Here is a 25,954-nt window from a genome sequence, read left to right as displayed (position 1 = left end):
TTAGTTACAAACTTTGAGACTCCCACCCAGTCATGCCCTGAGGAATTTCCACTCAACATTAACCTCTCCTTATCTCACTTTCACAGTTCAAACTGGGGGAGGGTCTCCTAGAAATCTACTCCTAAGTTTATGACACACTCAGGCCTTTATTACATCGAGGGCAGTGTCAGTGTCTCTACAATAATTCTACATTCTAACACATTTCTAAACTCTAAAATAGGTACGCATATCTTCACTATCCTTGTGTATCTTCCATGTATTTGGGACACGAATGTAAAATTTCTGTTGTTAGGATGAAAATGACACCAGACATCCACCAGTTCCAGTTCAGTCATCATGCCTAGTAGGTCATTTTGGACTGAGGTTTTATTATTACCAGTAATATGTCTAGTTTAGTCTTCAGAGTACAAATTAAAATTTCCTCCCCTGAGTATAATTCCTCCTCCTTTATCTGCCACAAAAGGTGCAATCCCTTTTAAAAAGTGCAGTCTTCATTTTGGGCATACACATTTAAAAATCTTTTCTCTTGATTGGGTTAATGATTCTGCTTACATTATAATTTACAAAATGTAAATAAGTCATAATCTCTGTACAATAATATATGCTTCCCTTATTTAAACAATAAACATATTTAACTATCTAACAATGTGTTGACAGCTCCGTGCCCCTCTTTCTCTGCAGTGCATTTTGACTTCGAGCTCCTTCAGCAGCCTCTGTTAGTGTTGCAAAGGTCTTCTCTGTGGTATCCAATTTAATTTTCACTTCTGCCAGGTACAGACATTTCGCCTGCACTTTCTTTTTATTTTAGTTGTTTTATGATTTCGTGAACCTTAGCTCTTTTCTACATTGGGAGTGTAGTCTTGATTGAAGAAGATCCGTTTATCTTGGAAGAAGACCTGTCTCTGGCTCCATGCTTGCTCTATAATCTTATCTTTTATTGCTGCATTGAGGAACGTCACTATCATTCTTGAAGTAGCTGTTTCACAAACCTGACCGTATCCTTTCCTTCACTTCCTTTTGAGATCCATACATCTCAATCTGTTTTGGAGATCCTTGCACTTTGCTGAGAGATCCATATCGCGGTGAATCAAGTATTGCAAACCGCTTTCGTGTCACATGACTTTGAGCCATACTGACACTTTTCTTTTTATGTGTCTGGTTGGCTTGAGTTGCTAGCATTGGTGTTTAAGCTAGCTGGACTCTATGGTCTCTGTTTATCTTCTCTTCTTTTCCAGGTATCTTTAAGAGTTCTTTCTCTCACGGCTTTATGTATTTTGTTGTTTTCTTTATTTAACTGCCTATTACGTACAATAGCTACTTGTTTTCTCGTTGTCTGGCGGGCAACCATGGCTTCAACTGAGGTTAATTAGTCAAACAATTACATTAAGACAATAATACACTGTCTTAAATAGAATAAAATTACTGAAAATATCAGTGAAAGTATGTATGTAGTGTATATAATAATATTTCTTAGCATTGAAAGTACTGTGTATGGATGAAAGGTGTTTTTAGGGTCTTAAAGCAACAGTTTAGACTAATGATATGGGGGGAAAACACGTACTCACTATGAGCTTACATAATCAAGCAAGGTTCATAATAAGAAATATGGTTATAAAATTATTATGGCTTCATGCCTGCATTTAAACAACAACACACTTTGAGCTTTTTTGACACAGAATCCTAGTGTTAACAAATACCTGCGTACGTGTGGACATAGCCTGACTCATCTAAGTAAAGCAGTTGCAGAATGAAACCATGGTCAGTATATCACACCAGTGATTCGACATCATGTGACTCTCACAGTTTTGCTTTAACACTCGGGCTATGGTACAAGTGAAGCTGCAGAAAACTCAAGATCTTCCTCCAGGAGTCTTCCTGAGCATCTGAATGAGCTTTAGTGTGTCCTCCCCACAGTAATATCACTGAAAAACACACAGTTACAGAGCTAACTAATAAAGCACAAAGCAGAAGATTTTAGCAACCTGGTGTGTAAACATATTTTTAAGGGACCTCAAAATTCAAACCCTTGATTTTCAGGTGTACCTAATACAGGGAGTGCAGAACTATTAGGCAAATGAGTATTTTGTCCACATCATCCTCTTCATGCATGTTGTCTTACTCCAAGCTGTATAGGCTCGAAAGCCTACTACCAATTAAGCATATTAGGTGATGTGCATCTCTGTAATGAGAAGGGGTGTGGTCTAATGACATCAACACCCTATATCAGGTGTGCATAATTATTAGGCAACGTCCTTTCCTTTGGCAAAATGGGTCAAAAGAAGGACTTGACAGGCTCTGAAAAGTCAAAAATAGTGAGATATCTTGCAGAGGGATGCAGCAGTCTCAAAACTGCAAAGCTTCTGAAGCGTGATCATTGAACAATCAAGCGTTTCATTCAAAATAGTCAGCAGGGTCGCAAGAAGCGTGTGGAAAAACCAAGGCGCAAAATAACTGCCCATGAACTGAGAAAAGTCAAGCGTGCAGCTGCCAAGATGCCACTTGCCACCAGTTTGGCCATATTTCAGAGCTGCAACATCACTGGAGTGCCCAAAAGCACAAGGTGTGCAATACTCAGAGACATGGCCAAGGTAAGAAAGGCTGAAAGACGACCACCACTGAACAAGACACACAAGCTGAAACGTCAAGACTGGGCCAAGAAATATCTCAAGACTGGTTTTTCTAAGATTTTATGGACTGATGAAATGAGAGTGAGTCTTGATGGGCCAGATGGATGGGCCCGTGGCTGGATTGGTAAAGGGCAGAGAGCTCCAGTCCGACTCAGACGCCAGCAAGGTGGAGGTGGAGTACTGGTTTGGGCTGGTATCATCAAAGATGAGCTTGTGGGGCCTTTTCGGGTTGAGGATGGAGTCAAGCTCAACTCCCAGTCCTACTGCCAGTTTCTGGAAGACACCTTCTTCAAGCAGTGGTACAGGAAGAAGTCTGCATCCTTCAAGAAAAACATGATTTTCATGCAGGACAATGCTCCATCACACGTGTCCAAGTACTCCACAGCGTGGCTGGCAAGAAAGGGTATAAAAGAAGAAAAACTAATGACATGGCCACCTTGTTCACCTGATCTGAACCCCATTGAGAACCTGTGGTCCATCATCAAATGTGAGATTTACAAGGAGGGAAAACAGTACACCTCTCTGAACAGTGTCTGGGAGGCTGTGGTTGCTGCTGCACGCAATGTTGATGGTGAACAGATCAAAACACTGACAGAATCCATGGATGGCAGGCTTTTGAGTGTCCTTGCAAAGAAAGGTGGCTATATTGGTCACTGACTTGTTTTTGAATGTCAGAAATGTATATTTGTGAATGTGGAGATGTTATATTGGTTTCACTGGTAAAAATAAATAATTGAAATGGGTATATATTTGTTTTTTGTTAAGTTGCCTAATAATTATGCACAGTAATAGTCACCTGCACACACAGATATCCCCCTAAAATAGCTAAAACTAAAAACTACTTCCAAAAACATTCAGCTTTGATATTAATGAGTTTTTTGGGTTCATTGAGAACATGGTTGTTGTTCAATAATAAAATTATTCCTCAAAAATACAACTTGCCTAATAATTCTGCACTCCCTGTATAGTGGTTACAACCAGAAATTCTTCCTGGAAGTCAGGTTGAAGTGTGTGTGAGTATGTGAGAGAGAGAAAGAAACTGACCCTTCTTTTTACTGTTTAGTATGATAAACTTCGTAGCTCTAAAATGAGGAGAGAATGGCGGCTCAATCAGGTGTCCAGCACCCGGATACGCTAATCTGCTCAGCAGGTGTTCCTTTCCACCTTCACGCAACAACCTGGCCACCTGTGGGTCAGAGGTCAACTTTAATTTTATGCTGACATCATCATTTAACAAAGTTCATATTCTGAAATTTTTATTGTTTTTGGAGTGTGAATACATCTTTTAAACCAATGCTCTTAGAACAGGGGTCTCAAACTTAAATGAGCTGTGGTCCATTGCTGGCACTGTCATCTCATTGGAGGGCCACTTTGGTGTTCAAGTAGAAAACAAACTTAAAAAAAAAAAAAAAAAAACAAGAAACCACGCACAAATTCTGCTATAATTTTGTTTGTATTTAACAAAATAAAAATGCGGAAATAAGTGTACGCATTAGTTTTGGACTACTAGTGAAAATAGTTTTCTTTACAAATAACTCTCTCACTGAACTAACACAGCCAGTCCCTCAACATGTTTGGGCTCTCTGCTCATATTGCCTTTATATTAAATAATGTTTTGCTTTTTAAAGAACCTTTTTTAATATTGCTTTCAACAAAAAACAAATTCTCCCTAACAAAAAAAAAAAGTAACTTCAAAGGCCAAATTGCATTATATTTCTTCATGTCAATATACGGCCTGCAAGCAGGGATGACGTGGGCCATAAGTGGACACCAGGCCACGGGTTTGAGACCCGTGTCTTAGAGCATCACTAACCTCCTCCGCTGTCTCCACTGTAGGCCAGTTCTGATCGTCACAGCCATTAACCAGCAGCATCGGGCAGTTAATTCTCCCCACCTGTCAACAAAGCAGATTTAAAAATCCCACAGGAACTAAGAGGTCCAACTCAGGTTTGGAGAGGTCATTAGGTCTACTGGTAGTATAATGCAGTATAATACAGCACTCACTTCCACGTTGTTTGAGGGGTCAGCGATAAGATCCAGACCAAAACTTCTCCAGCTCATATAGTTGTTCTCATCGAAATGTGCCTTGTGAAAATGCCTATGATACATATTAGTAACAATAATTTGTATTATCATTAAATTTTCATGACAAACAGTCAACAGTACGTACTTGCTTAGTATTTTAAACCCGGCCTTCAGGGTGGTCCCAGGTGGGTGATAGTGATTGCTGCTGATGCAAACAATGCAGCGAGGCTGGAACACAATGATAAATCAAAACATTTGATGTTGCACATTGAATTAAAAGACCCAAAGACCAGCTTCCAACTTAGTTTTCAACAAAACATGGAATGTTTAAACCTCCTGGAATTGCCATTTTGACCATCTGCATTGAAGGTCTCTTTTATGTGCTTATTTTTGTCATACTGAAAAATGTAAATGTACATCTTTTTTTCTCAATTGCACAAAGTTGGCAGAACCCATATAGACACATTAATGGAAAATACTAAGCTGCACTTCAACCAAAAACCTTTCCACTCTTTTCCAACTGGGAACACAGCTGTGAACGGTCCCAGTGCAAGCTGGAGGTCATCAGGTGATGAAGCCAGAAGAACCACGTCACCTGCAAAAACCAGATGTGATCCTGACACCACTAAAAGGGAGTATGCCTGCCACTTGGTTCCACCTAGAATTTCTGTCCCATAAATTGAGACCAGAATTTGTGATAAAAGGCAGACCTGACTGACTTCAGGTCAAACTCTGAGTGAGTCCAACTTATTGTTGGAAAAAAAAAAACACCAAGCTCTCATTACAGTTGGGCAAGGACTGAACAGCCTGCAACAATCAGACAGAGATCCCAACCTCCTCAGGACATCCCAGGGCATATCCTCTCTAAGTCTACGAAACATGCAGACTGGTTGCGCAAACTCCCACAGACCCTCAAATGTCTTTAAGAGGATAAAGAGCTGGTCCACCCCAGGTTGACCTCTCCACGAGCTGTGAGCGAGTCGTCCCCCTCATTATCCGCCTCTGTTTTCTCTAAAGAAGGCGAGTAGGTGTGATTGAGATGACTGTTGAAATACTCCTTCGACTCCCGGACTGGGTCTCATGCATACTGTACACAGTGTGAGTACAGCATTGCTTCCCCTACTTGAGACACCTGATGGTTTTCTGGAACTGCTTCAAGACCAGTTGAAAGTTTTCCTCCATGGCTTCTAGGGCTGCACTCTGCTTGGCCTGCCAGCACTTGTCAGCTGCAGCAAGAGTTCTGGAAGATATCCAAGCTCGATAGCACTCTGTGGTGGTGCGTGGTCTGTGGTCCATGCGGATGGATGTAAAAATAAAGATGGCTCAAAACACGGATCTGTGGTCCTGTCGTGCCTTAACCCCACCACACTGGTGCCGAAACCCAGGATGCGGCATGACAGGCCCACAACAGAGCCAGGGAAGGGAGGAGCTGTCCCATATGATCGCTGGCACGGCGGCTATCCAGCGGGAGCAGGCGGTGGAGGTGTGTCACCAGCAGGAAGAGCTGTGGGAACAGACCGAGCGCCACCTGAAAAGATGCCCCTGGGCACCACCTTGCGCGGAGCGGTGGAGCAGTGGAGCAGCTGCTCCAGCCAGAGACGATGGAGGAGCTGCGCGGGGAGACGGAGGTCCCCGTGTTAGGGGGACCTGCACGACCTGGGGCCGAGAGCGAGACACGGGCTGATGCCGGTCCAGCCGGCAGTGAGCAGGTGCTCACGGCTGTGCCTGCACGGTCATGCCAGTTCGCCAGGTGGCCGACCGCCGGGCCAGCGTTGCCGCTATAAGTGTGGCCGGCCTCCGGACCAGCATTGCCATCACCGCAGGAGACTTGGGCGGCCTCAGCAAAAGACACTGCCCTGTCGTTGGGTTGAGGCCGGTGGGGCGGGGGAAGTAGGTAGGTTCAGCTGGATGGCTCCCTGGCCTCAGTTGAGCGATGGGGTGTGTGGTGGGGCGTGGTCTGTGGTGCCTTGTGGACGCACCTGCAGATCACGCCTGCGGTGTTAAATCACGGAGAAGCAGGATTGAGAGGGTTGTTGTGGTGGTGGGACAAATGTAAAAATAAACATGGCTCAAAACACGGATCTGTGGTCCCGTCATGCCTTAATTCCACCACATACTCGTTCTCCAGCTCAATGGATTCCTTCCTCTCTGGTGTAAATCTGGTTCTGAGGAAACCACTATGACTGGTGCCAATGATTTTATGGGCAAAACTCTGTACAAATATCTTGGCAGTGACAATAAATGGAACATGGTCCACTCAGACTCTCTCAGACTCTGTATCCCCAGCCTCCCTCTGGATGTTGTTTAAGTTCTATCAGAGGTAGAAATTCAAGATCTTGAAGACTAGGGCCTTAGCTACATGCTTGCAACACACATTCAATATACAGGGAGCGCAGAATTATTAGGCAAGTTGTATTTTTGAGGAATAATTTTATTATTGAACAACAACCATGTTCTCAATGAACCCAAAAAACTCATTAATATCAAAGCTGAATGTTTTTGGAAGTAGTTTTTAGTTTTAGTTATTTTAGGGGGATATCTGTGTGTGCAGGTGACTATTACTGTGCATAATTATTAGGCAACTCAACAAAAAACAAATATATACCCATTTCAATTATTTATTTTTACCAGTGAAACCAATATAACATCTCCACATTCACAAATATACATTTCTGACATTCAAAAACAAGTCAGCGACCAATATAGCCACCTTTCTTTGCAAGGACACTCAAAAGCCTGCCATCCATGGATTCTGTCAGTGTTTTGATCTGTTCACCATCAACATTGCGTGCAGCAGCAACCACAGCCTCCCAGACACTGTTCAGAGAGGTGTACTGTTTTCCCTCCTTGTAAATCTCACATTTGATGATGGACCACAGGTTCTCAATGGGGTTCAGATCAGGTGAACAAGGTGGCCATGTCATTAGTTTTTCTTCTTTTATACCCTTTCTTGCCAGCCACGCTGTGGAGTACTTGGACACGTGTGATGGAGCATTGTCCTGCATGAAAATCATGTTTTTCTTGAAGGATGCAGACTTCTTCCTGGACCACTGCTTGAAGAAGGTGTCTTCCAGAAACTGGCAGTAGGACTGGGAGTTGAGCTTGACTCCATCCTCAACCCGAAAAGGCCCCACAAGCTCATTTTTGATGATACCAGCCCAAACCAGTACTCCACCTCCACCTTGCTGGCGTCTGAGTCGGACTGGAGCTCTCTGCCCTTTACCAATCCAGCCACGGGCCCATCCATCTGGCCCATCAAGACTCACTCTCATTTCATCAGTCCATAAAACCTTAGAAAAACCAGTCTTGAGATATTTCTTGGCCCAGTCTTGACGTTTCAGCTTGTGTGTCTTGTTCAGTGGTGGTCGTCTTTCAGCCTTTCTTACCTTGGCCATGTCTCTGAGTATTGCACACCTTGTGCTTTTGGGCACTCCAGTGATGTTGCAGCTCTGAAATATGGCCAAACTGGTGGCAAGTGGCATCTTGGCAGCTGCACGCTTGACTTTTCTCAGTTCATGGGCAGTTATTTTGCGCCTTGGTTTTTCCACACGCTTCTTGCGACCCTGCTGACTATTTTGAACGAAACGCTTGATTGTTCGATGATCACGCTTCAGAAGCTTTGCAATTTTGAGACTGCTGCATCCCTCTGCAAGATATCTCACTATTTTTGACTTTTCAGAGCCTGTCAAGTCCTTCTTTTGACCCATTTTGCCAAAGGAAAGGACGTTGCCTAATAATTATGCACACCTGATATAGGGTGTTGATGTCATTAGACCACACCCCTTCTCATTACAGAGATGCACATCACTTAATATGCTTAATTGGTAGTAGGCTTTCGAGCCTATACAGCTTGGAGTAAGACAACATGCATGAAGAGGATGATGTGGACAAAATACTCATTTGCCTAATAATTCTGCACTCCCTGTATGTTTGGGCAGGCCAGGTCCATCAAGCATCGTCACTTTACACCTCATCTGCCCACATAAGTGCCAAATTCACCCAGTAGGACAATGGAGTGCCAAGATGGAGCACATTCCAGCACCTTATCCACCAGTCTAAGAAAAATTGTTATTAGGTGCAAACAGCAGTCAGGACCCACTAAACCGAGTAGAAAATAGTATACCCACACCTGCATGCTGCCTCTCACCAAGGGCAACTCCATAGTGAAAGAGTCGAGACCCTCTTCAGGATGCTAAAGACGGTCTCATTTCTGACTTTTCTGGTGGTTAAGAAGTTCAGGCTCCTTTCCTAACAGAGAAGCCACATCCTAAGTACCTACAGCCAGACTTTTCAAGTGGCGATCAGACCACCAGGGCCCTCACGCCTGACAGCCACCAAATCCACAGGACACCAAACTGTTACGAGAGACTGACAATCAGTTTCATCACTGTCAATCCACAATATCACTGCATCAAGAAGGAAGGAAATCTTACCCACCACGTTTACCTTAATAATGGTGCTGTAGGCTGTTAAGTTGAAGGCCACCGTGGAGCCCAGGGAAATACCAAGAATTCCAACTCTGTCTGGTATCACTTGAGGATGGTTCCTAATAATGTTAAATGCTGTCTAATAGGAGAGTGATACTGGAAATTAATGAGATATTAAAACAAGGTTTTAATATGTATAAATTTACATTGTTTTAAAAAGTGTTACATGTCTAAAACGATAACTCAATATGAAGAATATGAATGAAATTGGAGTTAATTGAAAAAGGATCCGTTATTTTTTGCCTCATTTTATTCTATTTACTTATCTTTTCTCCTTGTTACTATGTGAAGTGGTATATTGCAGATTGTAAATTTGTTGTTTGGTTTGCGTTAGAACCGGAGATAAATGTTAGTTTGTTCCTTGATTTTTGGTGCCCACTTGTAATATAAATTGGATTGCAGATAGGGGGCAGGGTTTAAAAAGAATATTTTCTTCTTCCTGCTCCTTTTCAGGCATAGTTGCAGTGCTATACGGAGAGAAAGTGTGGTTGGTTTGTCTGAAAGAACTCTGTGGAAACTGTTGAACCAAGTGTGAAATAAATGAAATGTGTTAGATATTACGGCATTGAAGAAAAATTAGATTGAAAGATTTTTTTTTTATTATTATTTTTAATGATTTCGCCCAGAGTTTAATTACTAATCATGTAAAACTGAAAGTGTAAGTAAAAAAAAAAAAAAAAAAAAAAAAAAAAAAAAAAAGGAAAAGTATTATTTGTCCAAAAAGACAAAACAAAAAACCCCATAAAACACATTAGTATGTAAATCGCACAAACCTCGAAGTACTTAAACTCTACATCTGCTGACAGGTGTTCAGACCTTAGGTAATCCAGCGAGAAAGAAACGTAACCACGAGATGCCAATAAGGCAGAGCGATACTCCAGCAGCCCTACACCGCCTCCCCACATGTCTAGCAGCGTAGGGAAGGGTCCAGGACCTGAGGGGAAAAAACAGAATCAAACACAGTATTTTAGTCAGTTTTTTCTACTCTTAGTTCTGTTTGTGTCACGGCTGGGGCAGCAGTCGTGTTGTGGAGTGAAAGGAGGACCCAAAATGCAGGCAGCCAACTGATGATATGAGTGAGGGTTTATTTACAGGTGACAGTGGCAGAAGAGACAACGAAGCATGAGAAAACAACTGAAGAAACCTAAACTGGGAGAACTAAATGACAAACCTGAGAGCATACAAAAGGGGTGTGGGGCAGAGAGCCGCAGAGACGGGAACGGAACACCATAGAACGCAGACGAGCCGACAATGAACACAGACCGACACCCACTAAATACACACACACACACACACACACACACACACACACACACACGGTAATTGGGTAATCACACACAGGAGGGAAGAACAGCTGAACCCAATACACATGAGGACCGGAGGAGACAAGCTGAACACAATGACAACAGACACAGACTTTCAGAACAAAACAGGAAATCTAGAACCCGAACCGGACACAAGGGGGGAGGATACAGAATAACTAGAACAGAGGAAAATAATCACTAAACACAAAACGCCCAGGACCATGACAGTTTGATGTCAGGAAAAGAGGATACTCCTCATGTAGTAATTTCGGGGTCAGAAGTGTCACCCATCCATCACACAAAATCCAGATTATTTAAAAAAAAAAAAAAAGAAGAAAAAAAGAAGTAGTAAATGTTTTATTTCCGGTGTACCTGGTGGTATAAACAGGGTCCCCTGCACTCCTTGCTTATTAATATCAATTCTCTTGACACCAGGAGCCATGTACCATCTCTCTGCGAGTGCTGATGCCAGAGGGGTCCGGTCCCTGAAGTCCTCGTGTCCACTGTGGACTGAGATGTTGACCAGCATTGGTGTGCACACATTTATCTTCCTTAACCTGACCAGTAATGATACGAGTTATTGAACAGAATAAACAAAGGGTAGTCCACACACACACACACACACACACACACACACACACACACACACACACACACACACACACACACACACAAGTCATGGTGTTAGTTAGTCATATGTCCTTCAATGCACAAAATTAAACAAATATCTATTACTCCTTTCTTTTCCCTGTACAGTGTTGCCAAGATGAGTATTGTAATTCCTTATTATGACATTACAGGCTGCTGTTTTTTTTTATGGAGACAGGATTTTTCTTAAACAAAGACTTTCACCGTTGGCTTTATGCAGCCTAATTATGTCTGTTGTTACCTCCCGAAAGGCGTACAAGTCAGTCCTTGTCATGCCGAAACTGGTATAATCGACATAAATATTGATGTGATAACTTAAGCTCCTTTACACGCCACGAGCTCGGCAAGATGACCACCGAATCCTTACCTGAGGCCTTCGCGGCTGCCTGGGACCGGCCGCATGCTCCACAGCAAGCCCATGGGCTCTTTTCCCGTATACGTGCCTCCAAAACTCAAATCCTCGGTAACTATAAGAAAATAAAAACCATTTTATTCCATTTGACTTGGTTTCATTTTTATTTCATATCTTTTTACATTACCAGTCCATCTGATTGTATCATAATTAACTCTTTCTAGTGTTTTCTTTTACTGTTTTTCATTTAGAGTTTTACTTACTTACTTTACTGATTAATACCACAGTAAAAAGTCTGTGAGCAGAGCTCACACTGACAATAATCAGTTACCATCTTAATTTCTTTCCCACCCTTTTTTAAATTAACAAAACAGGACAGCATATCTGTGCCAAGGACACAGAAGACTGACAAGAACAACACAACCTGGAAAACAATCACTGTAACAGGAGGATATCAACATATGGGATATAAGAATGAGTGTGCTGTGTGAGTGGGTTTAACTATATTCTGCCAGTGATCAAATGGGACAAACTAAAATCTCAGAATCGCTTCCAAACCATATCACAGAAATAGGATCCGGAAGATGGCCTTTACCAAAAATCAAAAATAGCCCCCATATCCTGAGAAAGACCCTGTTTATTAGGTGGCCATCGGTAAATTAATTTTCAGTGTTGTATATAATGTAAACGAAGTCAGTAGTTTGATCATCTGCCCATAGTCCTGCCCTTCCACCTCCTGGGATTCACGAATAGGACTTGATCAAGGTCACCCAGTGACACTTGTTAAGAGACTAGCAGGTGATACTCACCTTTAAGAGACACAGACACACACATACATCAATGTTGTGTGAAGGTACAATAAATGGATTTAAATATTCCCACAGCAATGAAAGCATCATAATTTCAGCAATTATTAATACAGCTACTACTACTACTACTACTACTAATAATAATAAACTTAGTATTTTAGTAGTACTCCCTAATTATGATACATGAGCATGATATTTTGAGTAATTGAAATCAAGCAATGTAACAAGTTAGTTTATTGATTATTAAGGTCCAGATGTGGTTCGGTTTTCAGTGGTTTTTATCTAAATCAAGGCAGACAGGGAAGGAATCTTCCAGGGTGAACAAGACTGTATTTGATGTTCTGTCACGGTGAATGTGCTGTGTGAAGGCAGGCAGGAAAGGACCCAAACGCATTACTCACAGACGCGGTAACTTGAACAAACAAACAAACCAAAAAAAACCCCCCACAGCTCTATTTGCTGGCAGGGGAAAAGCATACAAAACAAAACTATACTGGGAGATCGAAGTTCAGGAGGAAACACCAGGAGCGTAACACAGCAATGAGGGATGACACAACGCTGAACACTGGAGGATACTGTAGGAATGTTTAGCTGATTTAGAGTTTAGAAATGTGTTAAGATAGAATCTAGAATTATTGTAGAGACACTGACACTGCCCTCAATGTAATAAAGTCCTGACTGTGTCATGAACTTAGAAGTAGATTTCTAGGAGACCCTCCCCCACTTGAACTGTGAGACTAAGACAAAAAGGAGTTAATGTTGAGTGGAAATTCCTCAGGCCATGCCTGGGTGGGAGTCTCAAAGTTTGTAACTAAATATCTTTGGTTTGGGAGGGAGATGGACTTTTATGGCCCACAAGAAGGCACATACATAGAAATATACGCACATAGTGTTTTAACTGTCACGCACACACATCCACACGCACACTCACTCACGTGCACTCACACATACACACAAGTACGCGCATACACTCACTCACATGCACTCACATAGACATACGGGTACGCACACACACAGGCACTCACAGGCTTGTGCATACACACAGACACAGAGTTTGCAGCTTACCATGGGGTATGCAATTTATCATGGGGTCACTTCTACAAAACTGAGGGAAACGGACAAAGGGGTTGAGATCTGCAGAGGAGTTCCGGGGTCCTGTACATCTCCCTTCTAGAAGGTGTAATCAATAAGTGTAATCAATGAGTGTGGATTAATAAAAGTGTTGTAGATTGACTACTGAGTACTTTCTTTCTGGAGGCCTGAGGAATCTACGAACCGGGTAAAACTGTATTAAGGTAACAATACACACTATAAATACACAGACAAGAACATGAGGGAATGAGAAACAGGTGGGAACACAGCCGGGAGAAATAAGACCTAACGAGACAGAAGAAGCGAAACGAGTAGCATTGCCATAAGACATGGACCTTCAAAATAAAACAGAGAACAAGAAACAATTTACAAAGATGCAGACTAGACACTGAACCTTACCTGCACTAAACACGAGGGAACAATAACAAAACCTAAGAAGTAGGAATACAACCCGTAATGCTAAATCAAACCAAAACATAAGAACTCAAAATGCTGAGTCACAATGAGACAGAACTGTGACATGTTCTTTAAACAGCAGACAATTCAAAGAATCTAAGTCACCTATCTCCGGATTGATCATTAATGTAAACAGACAATGAGTTACACATAAATTCAGAAAGCACACTCCAAATTCAACAGTGCCTTTTTTGTATTAAAGAAAATCTAATAAAGCAGTTTTAGTGAAGTCATCAGCATCAACCAAGAAACACAAACTGCCAAAACCCCAAACTAAAACATCAGGTAAGCGTTTTAAAGCTTACTGAGGTAAAAAGAGTGAGAATCTCTTTAACCCTTGTATGGTGTTCGGGTCTGTGAGACCCGTGTTCAGTTTTTTTCAAAAGAAAAATTAAACAATTAATTATTTTTACACGTGTAAATGTGTTGTGTCTTTCCACTCACTCCACTTGATTATAACTGATTTATTTATAACATTTTATATAAAAGAAAAACGAGAAGCACATTAATTCATAAATGTGATCTAACAAAGGTAAAGGGAAAAAATTAACCATGTTTGCTGTTCATATGTCTTGTAATTGGGATGAAGTAAACATCTGTTGAGTAATTTAACATAAAATTGTTTGATAGTGTTAATTTGGAAAGCCAAAACTCTAGCGGGTCCACCAGACCCATGAACACTGGCTGAGTAACAAAAATACGAACACCACACAAGGGTTAAGCATGATGAGCAGGACAGGAAGTTGCTCACTAAGGGAGTCGAGTTCACATTCCAATAAAAACTGTCCAACACAAATATTTTTAGCTTGTTCACCCTCCAAAGACCAGCTCTGAGACAGCATCCTAAGTCAGTGGTGACCCACCTGATACGACGCCTCTGTGGTCGCTGACGTAGTGACCATATGCCTCCCAGTCGTCCTTGTCCTCAGAGTGGTGGAGGGAGTGGAGGGTTACCGGACATCCTGGAGGAAGATTCTCCACCAACACTTGAAATTTCTCATCAACCAAAGCCCGACTCGGGGTGATGGAGAGGATCGGAGGAACCGCCTGTGTCATGGCTGAGAGCAGTCTGTGGAGAGAAACCGTGACAGGTGAGTAACAGTGACAGGTCGGTCCGTCAGTGACGTTCAGGTCTAAGCTGAATTAAAAGCACAGATTTAGATGCAAACACACAGACAAAAAAGCCGTTTTATTTGGTTTTTAATCAGATGTTAATTTTATTTCTAGTTGTTTTGCATCAACTCACAATAAAGGCGTGTGTGTGTGTGTGTGTGTGTTATGAACAAAGTTAACTTTCTGGGATTTCTTAACATGGATAATAAGGCATGTATCGAGCCATTACACCTTGTTGTTTTGGATTATTTTAGCTTTCGTTTATAAATCATATGGCACACATTAGCAACCTTTGCTGTCATTTATACATGTATTTAAGTATTTGTGTATGTAGTAACTGTATCTCAAAAGAAGAAAGGACAACCCCTGCGTCTGTCCAGGAAAATGATTATGAATCTATAATGGTTAGTGCCATGTGAGGATGCAGCTGAAAGAAATATCTGGCTCAGGAGGCGGTCTACCACGTCAAATTGAGCTACCTGTAGCAGGCGAGTGTACACTCCTGTAGCAGTGGCCTGGTCACACTCCACATAATCCCTCTGATAAACCTCTCATTCGTATTATCTCAGTTCCTGGCAGGCAAAAATAAAAATGTCCAAACTTCAGCTGCAGCTGGTACTCAAGGTCAGCAGCCTGGCTCTGCCGCTGATGCAGTTACCCCCTTTAATAAACAGACATGAAACCACGCCTCCTTTCAGCAACTCTGATGATTTGTGATCTGGTGCTGTCTAAAAACCTCAGTGTCACTATCCTGCGTTTTTTTTGACCCAGCATTTTGAGTTTTAGTGTATTTTGATGTTTATGGTTTATGTTTAAGTCCATTAAGGTTTTCTAAGTCCATTTCTATTATGCCTAGGTTGCTGTTATAGTTCTTTGTTATTAGATTCCCCTTGTGTCTTCAACCCCTGTGTTAAGTCTTCCTCGCCCTTCATGTGTTTCATGTCTGCATGTCTTGTGTTGTCAAGTTCTTGTTGTCATGTCTGCGTCTCATTATGTTTCCTGTTTTATTTTGATGAGATCTTGTGTTTCTACGCTCAAATGTGTTTAGTTTTACTCTCCCCCTGTTCATTCATATCAGCTTTTTCCCCCATGTGTTTCCACTTCCGCTGATCACCTCATGTGTGCATTTAGTCTGTGTGTTTCCAGTCATTCGTCGTCAGGACGTCTGCCAAGTTCACGTCATGTTTCCAGTTTTTTTCCATGTATCCATGCCTGGTCCCATGTTCAAGGTTTCTTTGTTTTTCAGTCTTAGTTCACCCAGTTTAGGTTATTGTTTAGTTTGTCTTCTTTTTTAAATAAACGGCTCGTTTGCCACACTCAAGTTTTGTTTTGTCTCTTCGTGTGTTGCTGTTGGGTCCACCTCCTCAGTCCACACAGTCAGCTTTGCAGCTAGACTGTGACACAGAGGTCTCAGCCCCTCTGTGTACATGTATTCAGGATTCAGCTCATTTGCAGAATTTTGAATTTGTATTCATGTTTGTTTTTTATTAATTTGTAGCCAAAAAAGACACATTTTGTGGATATTTATGGGCTCAAATTGCGGTCATAAATATTTTGTACTTCAGATGCATAAACCAAACCAAAATATCTGAAAAAGTTATGTTTGTGCATTTATAGATGAGAATTTGTGTGTGTGTGTGTGTGTGTGTGTGTGTGTGTGTGTGTGTGTGTGTGTGTGTGTGTGTGTGTAGAAAGATTTGTTTGTAAAAAGTATTTATACAAGTTACAATTTTTTTTTTGTTAAGGTCTGGTTACAGATACAAAGCAAAAAACTGTGTAAAACTCTGTGCTCAGGTTTCCTGGTTGTGTGTGGATTTCAACTTATGAGTACGAATTTTGACCTAATTGTGTGGATGCCCTCAAAGGCATCCACACAACTAGAAGTTAAGACATGAGGCTTGTGCCAATATATCTTCAGACACTCCTGATGCTCACAGTTCAAGAATATATTTCTCACCTATTACCGTTCTGAGATGAGTTACACTTGTTTGAGGGTAGGAAATTTGTTCTTCGCTCAGATTTCATCAGATTTAAAACTCTGGAAATGAGGCACTTTTTTCTCTCATCATATCTTTTTGATGGATTTCCACAGAGCCCTGAAAATTTCCATGACTGTTTACCAAAGCCTGCTGTTTCTTACGGTGAAAGAATGATTTTGATGCTCCATAGAGATTTAGAGTTACAAAACATTGTTTGAGGGCATGTCAAGGCAGTTTTTGCTTCACCTCTACTTAGTTACAGTGTTTTACAAGTCATATATCTTTAACAATTTATATTTTATCTCTGAATTATGAAGACCTGAAGATTCCCCCCATCTCTTCTGAACAAAACAATGTCTAAATGTCCATTCTAGCCCCTACAGTTAGGAAATTATGGCCATTTGTTCGAGGGGAATCCTGAATGTCAGAAATACACTGAAGAAAACTCATACCTCTCTCTGTGTCTGTGTGTGTAAGGGCTGACTACAGCAGGTGCAGCTAATTCAACTGACCTACATATACCAAGCCCAGACTCTCAACAGCTCCTGTTCACTTTGCACTCTGTGTATGTGTGTCTGTGTATCAATATTTCTCCCATGTTAAAGTATTACTCATCCATAATAGTATTTCTGCTAAATCAAAGTACTTCTACTACATTTTAGTACTTCTGCTCAATCATAGTATTTTTGCTAAATCATAGTATTTCCAGAAGAATTCTGGTAGCAGATCTAAGTGCTCGGACAGGAGTGTGTAACTTGAGAAGCTCATTGAGGTAGCTCGGTGCCAAGTTATTAATGGTTTTGTAGGTGAAAAGTAACATTTTAAATTGAATGCGGTATTTAATTGGAAGTCAGTGCAAGCCAGCGAGAACAGGAGTGATGGAAGAAAACTTCCTGCTACCTGTCAAAAGGCGTGCCGCCGCATTCTGGACAGTCTGCAATCTAACGAGAAGGGTGGAGGAAAGGCCAATGTAAAGAGAGTTGCAGTAGTCCAACCTGGAAGTCACGAATGCGTGAATGAGTTTTTCCAAGTCAGTGTGCGGAATATAGCGCTTAGCCTTAGAAATGAGGCGCAGCTGATTAAAACTAGACCTCACAACAGCAGACACTTGCTTGTCAAATTTAAGCGAGCTATCCAGTAGTATGCCCAAATTACTGGCATAATCAGAAGGAGAGCTAGCAAAAGGCATCAGAGCAGCGCACAGTTGGTCGCAGGGGATTTTACTATCAAACACCACGATCTCCGTTTTCTTTTCGTTCAGGACAAGAGAATTACTCTTGAACCAACCTTTAACCTCACGCATGCATTCATGAAAATAGTGAAAAGACATAGCAAGATCGTCAGTAATCTCAAAATAAATCTGTATATCATCAGCATAGCAATGAAAGGCAATATTATACTTCTCAAAAATTGCTCCAAGAGGGAGCAGATATAGCGAAAAGAGAATAGGGCCTAATACAGATCCTTGAGGCACACCACAGCGTACAGGTACCGAGGAAGATGAGAAGTTGCCCAAATTAACCGAAAAAGACCTGTCAGCAAGATAGGATTTAAACCAGTTGAGGGCAGTGCCTCTTATACCCACAGTATGCTCAAGTCTTAGTAGAAGAATGTTATGATCAACCATATATAAAGCAGAGGAAAGGTCCAATAAAACCAGGACCACAGAGCGTCCAGAGTCAGTGCTTACAAATAGGTCATTGAGAACTCTAAGCAAGGCCGTTTCAGTGCTGTGCCGTGGCTTAAAGGCAGACTGAAATTTCTCTGCAATGTTGTTCGCGTCTAAGTATGCCTGAAGCTGAGAAAGAACTAGTCGCTCCAGGATCTTGGACAGAAACGGAAGCTTAGAGATTGGTCGATAGTTCAAAAGATCATAACAATCAAGATTCTTCTTTTTCAGAATAGGCTGGACTACAGCATGCTTAAAGGCCAGTGGGACAGATCCAGAGAGTAGAGAAAAATTCATTAAGAACAGAATGCTCGGTCCAATTACATCAAAGCAGCCCTTAACAATGCGTGATGGGAGAATATCAAACACAGCATTGGTGTTTTTTAGTTGATCAACCAGCTGCTTCAGAGTCGAAAGCGACACGGGCTCAAATTGATGAAAAGTTGAATTACACTCAGAGGAAAAGACAGGATAAGATGTAGACGAAGAGGAAAGCTTAAGGGATGAAACCTTATCTAAAAAAAAGAATTTGAAAATGCTCACAAAGAGCTTGTGAATACAGTAAAGGCATATCAGGACCGGGATTAACAACAGAATTAAAAATTTTAAATAGCATACGGGGGTTGTGACAATTAGCCAAAATGACTTTGGAAAGAAAAGATGCCTTAGCCATTCTAGCAGCAGTTTGAAACTGTGAGCAGCTGGTCCGTAACATATCATAAGAAACCTGAAGTTTATCTTTTTTCCACCTCCTCTCATCACGGCGACAGACACGTCGTAAGGCACGTGTAGTATCGTTTAGCCAGCAATGAGAGTAGGGTCTAGGGCGCTTCATTTTGATGGGAGCAACAGAATCAAGAATAAAAGAACAAACAGATAACAGGATATTAGCACAACCATCAACCGAACAGAGAGAACAGTTGTCAGGTACAGTCAAATCAGAGGTAGATGAAAATAATGATAGCAAAATATCAGCATAACCATCAGATGAGCGAACTGAGCAGCAGTCAGGAATTATAGGCGCCAAATCTAAAAAAGACACAGCAAACTTTGACAAAGCTTCAGAGCTGAGTACGCGTTTATTTACCTCTTTTCAGCACATAGTTTTACTTCTTCTGCTCTTTTCAGCAGATTCCACTACAAGGCATCCACAGCATTTTCGCAGGAAATGCAAATTTTTCTAGTTTTTATTCCTTTCAGCTGATTGACCAATGTCATGTCAATCACAAATTTAACCGTCCAATCAGAGAACAGATGGGTTTGACTGTCGGAGGGGTGATTTTTCTGTCACACTTCACAGATTGTGTTGATTGCTGCACATCAACAGCTAAGCTGTGTGTCTCTGTGTTAATTTTGTTTCTCTTTATGGTATGTATTTGGCACTTTACTTTTGTTGCACTCTGGTACTCTGGCCGCGGCGCGGCAGTAGCACGCAGCGGCCACTCCGGAGCCAAAGTGGTGCTGCATTGTTTATTGTTTACGTTTTTGTGTGTAGCGTGTTTATTTTACACTATGTATGGATATCGTCGCAATTGGTGTCGGTGTCCGTGCATACAACAGCCAGACACTTTTCAACCTAAATAACCCGGTTGACGACATCCAGGATGGGCTGCGGGAAACGCTGCGTGAACTCTGCTTGCTCCGCGAACCAGGCCTCGAAGCCTCGGCGTTGCCTGATGTCGGTGGCCGGAGGTGGGGACATCGGAAGCGTTGCGCGAGGAAGCGGAAGCGCGGCAAGCGGGCGGGAGTCTGTGATAGGCTAAAAACAAACCCTAGCCGGTGTTCCAGATCTACTGGCGTTTAGATCAACTGGCGTTGGTCGAACAGATGTGTGGCAGTCTTGCGTTTCAGGAGCTGCTACCGACAAACCAGCAAAAAAACGCCAAATGTGGCATCTGTGACACTTGTGAGGTTATGTCAAACACACTCCGTCAGTCTTGATGCTGTTGAACAACAAAATGTTTAAAAATGTTGCGAGTTTACCTGGTGATATCCTCATGCGCGACGCGATCGCGAAAACAGCAAACAATTAACACCACGCCGATGTTGTTCACAGGACAGCAAGAGTAAACGATCGGGAGACTCTTGTCGTCGTTATCGTTCCGCTCGCACGGTTTATTTCTCCGATTTCAGCGTTTTTGCTTCACAACTACAGCGAGCAGTTTACTTTGTGCACTAACATGGAGTCGAGTCAACCAGCGCCACCTCTGGCCAAGTGCCACAGCCTTCAGCCAGATCAACCTGTGACACACATCTGCACCACGTTTGAATTCGTGTCATGCACATTTGTACCTTTTAACCGTGTCTGTTTGTGCGTCATGCAAATAAACCTTTGAAAAGAATGAAATGACACTAATATTTCACTAGTGTTGTAACATCACATGTTGTTAGTGTAGTCTGCCTGTGTCTTTTCTCTGCGAACAAACATTGTAGAGTTGGTTGTTATATACAGTATGGTTACTCCTAATGATCATTTGTAAGGAGATGGCAGTTACTGTGACTGTACAGCGGGTGATTAGTAATAAACAGTCAGACAATGACTCTGAAAATCTCATTCAGTCTTGCAGATTTATTATTATTATTAACCTTTATTTAACCAGGAAAAGTCCCATTGAGATTAAAAACCTCTTTTGCAAGGGAGTCCTGGGCCCTTTTGATTTTGTCAGTAGGTAAACAATTAGTATTGAATGCACCTTCTGTGGAAAGTGGTACCACACAGTGTGTGTGGACTTCCCCTGTGCAGAAGGCGACTACAAATGTTGTGGGTGCTACATAAACAGAAACAAATGATCCCTGTTGTCTTTGCTTACTGATTGTTTTCAGTGTTGACAATCCACATTGCCGGGATTGTATCTGTCAACATGTTTGTGGGTAGATCTGGATGTACCAGGGGTTAGTGCAGCCACTCAGCCTCTACTCAATGTGATCATAGCAGCAGGTGCAGATGTGTCACAAATTAATCTAGTAGTAGGCTATGGTACTTGGCCACAGGTGGCAGCAGTGGACTCCATTGGAGACTGCTCCAGCTGCTGTGTGATAGTGGATCTGCTACAAATTGAAGATCATAAGCAAGTTTTGGAAATTAACCCTTGTATTAAGTTGAAGAACAAACAATTGACATTGATTTTGTTGCAGGTCATTTTGACCCGTACTGTGTAAATCCACTCAGAATTATCCAAAAACTGCAATAAAACAATAGCAACTTTATTTTCCATTAGATAAACATGTAGAACACAGACATACAACAGTTAGACTTTCCATAACTATTTTAGGAACAATTTGGTTTTTCGTTCTTACAAACACATTTCTTTTGAACTTGCCCAACGTTCTCAGTTTCTCAATGCTCAACATTTTCTATTTTGTCCACATGGTGGACAGAATGTAACTGTGTGCTTTCTGCAGATGTACTTCTTGCATTTCTCACAAAAAGTGCTTGTTTTCAAACAGGAACCTTCCTAACTAAGATTTAAAACAAAGGATTTCTACGTCTCCTCCAGTCTCACAAACAGATGACAAACCAAGCGACACACCTGAGTCACTGACTTTCTTAAATCCACTCACTCTCACTGGCTGTTTATTACTAATGACCTGCGGTAGCGCTCTTTCCTAAACTGTGGGTGTAAAAGTCTATTGCGGAATGAGCTGCTCAGTACTCATACAGTGTCATGCAGGGGGTGGATGGTGTTGTCCATGATGGATGTTAGCTTAGATAACATGCTCTCCTCCCCAACCCGCTCAATGGACTTCAGCGGACAGTCCAGGACAGACTTAGCCCTCTTGACCAGTTTATTAAGTTTCCCCCTGTCCCTCTCTGCCATTCCAACACTCCAGCAGACCACAGCAGAAAAAATAAGAGATGCCACCACAGTGTCGTGAAACGTCCTTAGAAGAGTCCTGGATCTCAGCCGCCGTAGCAGGTGGAGACAACTTAGACCCTTACATCAAGAACATCTCTTTAAACAATGAAGCTTTAGTACTGCCTATAGGACACAATGCTGTTTGTGTCTCTTACAACACATAAAAACTGTAAAATAACTGTCCTATAAAATAGTAATTGTTTTTACTACACTGTAAAATGTAATATTGTGTTTAATTAAAAATATTAAATAGGCTGAACTCAATTTTTATCAATTTGTTATTAGAACTCGATTTAAATAAGTTACCAGTACTTTTTATGCAAAAATGCTGATAAACTCAATTTATTTGAGTTGTCTTAACTTAGAAAAACTAAGTAAGCTGGAAGTTTACTTTTAAGATATTTTCAGGCAAGAATGTAGCTGTGTAAAGTTCAAATATCTCCTCGATTTATCAAGACATCACATATTTGCAAAAATGCTCCGACGTTTTCAGAGACGTCCATTTTTTTCATGCTTTGTGGCAGCTTTTGAACATCTGTGGCATCTATTAATGCCAAATCTAGCCTTTATTTAACAACATAAGCAAACTCTATGTTACAATAATTGCACAGCCATTAAGGATCAAATCGGTTTCTGAAAAATGTTCTGTTTTTTCTCCCTCTGCTTGCTTCTTACTGTCTTTGAGGCTCGGGACCAGCACTCCTGTTGTTGGACAGAAAGACATCAACTCAGTGGTAAGTATTTTTGTTTTCCAATATATTAGCAACTGTCAGTGACATTTATATTAATCAGGCTGGACTTTAATCATACTTTAGATCAGCCTGTTTTACTTATTGTTTTATTTGTGCTTTGGTTTGGGGAAGTTGTTTCTTTACTGATCTTTTCCTGTCTTCTGTTATTAGACTTGAGATATGACTGCACTAGGCTGTTGCTGGTGACTCCAGTTAATTCTACAAGACATGCTGTGTAAGTAAACAAACAACAACAGTTTGGTCTGCATTTCTTGAAAGATCACATCCCCCAAACTTAGTTTAGAGGGTCAATCATTTTGCACATCATTAGAATGAAAGTTATTGGCCATGTTTGCATAGCCCTTTTTAAAATGATGCTTTCATGACATTATTGTTTGTTGGGTGGTGGTCACGGCTATCCAGACTGACAATTGGGACATTGAATGTCACCTCGCCGGTGGGGAGGGAGCCTGAGATTGTGTAAATTGGAGTCTGTTTTATACCAAATGCAGAAAAAAATGTTTTAAGAAAGCAATTAAGTTCATGTTCCAAAAAATATGATGGCTTGCTTGCAGGACAACAGGAGAGATGAGACCTCCGTCACAGATGGTGTGATCACCATCTGTGACCTGTGCTGCAGGTTCAAGCTCATTGCATCTCCAACCCACATCCACTGCCACTGTACTTAAGGGAAGTTAAAGACTTTCTTCTGCACCTACATTTGGATCACCTCGATCCATGACAGTCATTCAGGCAGTAATGCCTGAACTGGAAACAAGCCATCCTTAAAATATTACAACATTCCAGCTCATGTGTTGGAATGAAAAACAAATGTGTTGTTTAAATCAGAGACTGCACTTGTGACAGAACAACAAATATTTTATTTTGATTATATAAGTAATGTAAGCACAAAACAAACTTGTGGTAGGCCTAAACTTATTTTCAGAATAATTACACCTGAGACTTTGTTCATTGTAAGATTATAACAGTGATGGCAATATAATTGTTTGTTGTTCAGCAGAACAGTGTCCAGTATGCTGGCTGTTATACTTTGTTGTGCTTGAAAATAAAAGTTGGGCTGATTTTAACATCATTACAAAAAGTTTTGTTAATTATTTTTAATCATATTCAGGTTACCACAAATTGTTTTTTCATTTAGTTGAACTTGAAATGTTTGTCAGTAGGTAAACAATTAGTATTGTACAGCCAGAAATATCAAGTTATTCTTAATACTGCAGACTTGCAATGTGTAAGTTGTTCTAACAGTCATCTTAAGTAAGCTTTACTTAGTTTTTTTGAGGCAACGAATTTCCTTAATTTTTTTGAGTTCTGGGAACTAACAAGGCTGTACAGTGTACTCAAAATGAGTAAGTTGCCCTAACTTGGTCATCTTACGTAACCTTGATCCAATTTTCTTGAGTTCTGGGAACAAATGAGCTTGTACAGAGTACTCAAATAAGTTGTCCTAATTTAGTCATTTTTAGCTAAGCTTTACTCAATTTTTTTGAGGCAACGAGTTTCCTCAATTTTTTTGAGTTCTGGGAACTAATTAGACACTCGAAAGAGTGACCTTTATCCTTAAGATGCAGATGGACTGCTGAGTCTTGTCCTGTGGAGGTGGCTCTTCTATGTTGTGCCATGCGCTTGTGAACCAGTTTTTGTCTGAGCGTGTTGCAGCGACGAATGCCCAGACCTCTACATTGGAGAGACCAAACAGCCACTTCACAAGCGCATGGCACAACACAGAAGAGCCACCTCCACAGGACAAGACTCAGCAGTCCATCTGCATCTTAAGGATAAAGGACACTCTTTCTAGGATGCCAATGTTCACATTTTGGACAGAGAGGACAGATGGTTTGAAAGAGGAGTGAAAGAAGCCATCTATGTCCACTGTGAGCGACCATCTTTGAACAGAGGCGGTGGTTTACGACACCAACTCTCTTCCATCTATAATCCAGTTTTGAGATCCCTTCCCAGACGCCTTAACTCACATCCTGGGCCATCTGATCTCAGGAATTCGCATGATAAGTGGGGCCAGGTTTCACAATGAACTCACCCGAAACTCTGGCTGATTGGGACCCACACCCAGTTTCACACCTTGACTCAGGCGATTAGAGGATCATCAGGGGGTCCTTTTGTCCCTCTGTGGGGGGAAACTTCCACTAGGTTTATATCTGGAACTCTCCACCATTTGACCTTAGAACTGAAGAAGCTTCTCAGATGAGAGGTGAAACGTCTTCAAGTAACTTAAAGAAGTCCAGACGCTTTTCTTTGCAAGCTCCTTTGACTACGATGACCTGGATGACTGAGAACCTTCACAGACATATACAATAGGATAAAAATAGAATACAAATGCTATATACAACTGAGTAAAAATACAACTTTGTCAAAAAAGAGTATTGCACTTAGTCTTATTGCACATGTGTGGGTTTGTGTGTGTTTGATCAGCAGCAAAAGTCTTTGTTGTGGAGTCTGACAGCAGTGGGGAGGAAAGACCTGCAAAATCTCTCCGTCCCACACCGTGGGTGCAGCAGCCTGCCACTGAAGGAGCTCCTCAGTACTGTCAGAGTCTCCAGCATGGGGTGGGAGAGGTTGTCCAACAGGAATGACAGCTTAGCCGCCATTCTCCTGTCACTCACCACCTCCACTGGGTCCAGAGCGCATCCTAGAACAGAGCTGGCCCTGCAGATCAGCCAGTTCAGTCTCTTCCTATCCCAGCAGAGATGTTGCCACCCCAGCAGACCACACCATAAAAGATGGCTGAGGCCACCACAGAGTCATAGAAGGTCTTCAGGAGTGGGCTCT

General features: G+C 41.6%; 1 protein-coding gene and 1 long non-coding RNA gene across 9 annotated transcripts; one reads left to right on the top strand and one right to left on the bottom strand.

Annotated features, from left to right (window-relative positions):
• Positions 1-320: 320 nt before the first annotated feature.
• LOC113008636 (acyl-coenzyme A thioesterase 4-like) lies at positions 321-20,570 on the bottom strand. Of its 6 annotated transcripts, none has more exons than XM_026146192.1 (11): positions 15,393-16,149; positions 14,664-14,869; positions 11,459-11,558; positions 10,816-11,000; positions 9,913-10,073; positions 9,090-9,218; positions 4,798-4,880; positions 4,632-4,725; positions 4,441-4,521; positions 3,672-3,813; positions 321-1,922 (listed from the first exon to the last, which is right to left on the bottom strand). In XM_026146192.1, the coding sequence occupies exons 1-11, from the start codon at positions 15,443-15,445 to the stop codon at positions 1,798-1,800; spliced, it is 1,359 nt and encodes a 452-aa protein (XP_026001977.1). In that variant the 5' UTR covers positions 15,446-16,149; the 3' UTR covers positions 321-1,797. The 6 variants fall into 6 exon arrangements, with proteins under 6 accessions (XP_026001977.1, XP_026001978.1, XP_026001976.1 ...); XM_026146193.1 differs by having other exon boundaries at positions 9,099-9,218; positions 15,393-16,148; XM_026146191.1 differs by lacking the exon at positions 15,393-16,149 and adding an exon at positions 20,545-20,570 and having other exon boundaries at positions 4,632-4,880.
• On the top strand, positions 19,809-24,203 carry LOC113008637 (uncharacterized). Of its 3 annotated transcripts, none has more exons than XR_003270056.1 (4): positions 19,809-19,929; positions 23,104-23,152; positions 23,321-23,384; positions 23,725-24,203. It is a non-coding gene; the product is annotated as an uncharacterized LOC113008637 (long non-coding RNA). The 3 variants fall into 3 exon arrangements; XR_003270055.1 differs by lacking the exon at positions 19,809-19,929 and adding an exon at positions 21,988-22,478; XR_003270054.1 differs by lacking the exon at positions 19,809-19,929 and having other exon boundaries at positions 22,888-23,152.
• The last annotated feature ends 1,751 nt before the right edge of the window (positions 24,204-25,954 follow it).

This window comes from Astatotilapia calliptera, chromosome 17 (assembly GCF_900246225.1).
Source record: "Astatotilapia calliptera chromosome 17, fAstCal1.2, whole genome shotgun sequence".
Classification (NCBI taxonomy): domain Eukaryota; kingdom Metazoa; phylum Chordata; class Actinopteri; order Cichliformes; family Cichlidae; genus Astatotilapia; species Astatotilapia calliptera.
This window is presented reverse-complemented; position numbering and strand designations above follow the sequence as displayed.

Excerpts from the sequence above, each read along its gene's own strand:
- LOC113008636 (XM_026146188.1), bottom strand. The coding sequence starts at position 15,445 with ATGTGGAGTGTGACCAGGCCACTGCTACAGGAGTGTACACTCGCCTGC. Across the intron at positions 11,001-11,458 it reads GGCAGCCGCGAAGGCCTCAG|GTTAAGGAAGATAAATGTGT; the intron begins GTAAGGATTCGG and ends ATTACTGGTCAG. Across the intron at positions 1,923-3,671 it reads ACTAAACAGTAAAAAGAAGG|TGATATTACTGTGGGGAGGA; the intron begins GTCAGTTTCTTT and ends TGTGTTTTTCAG.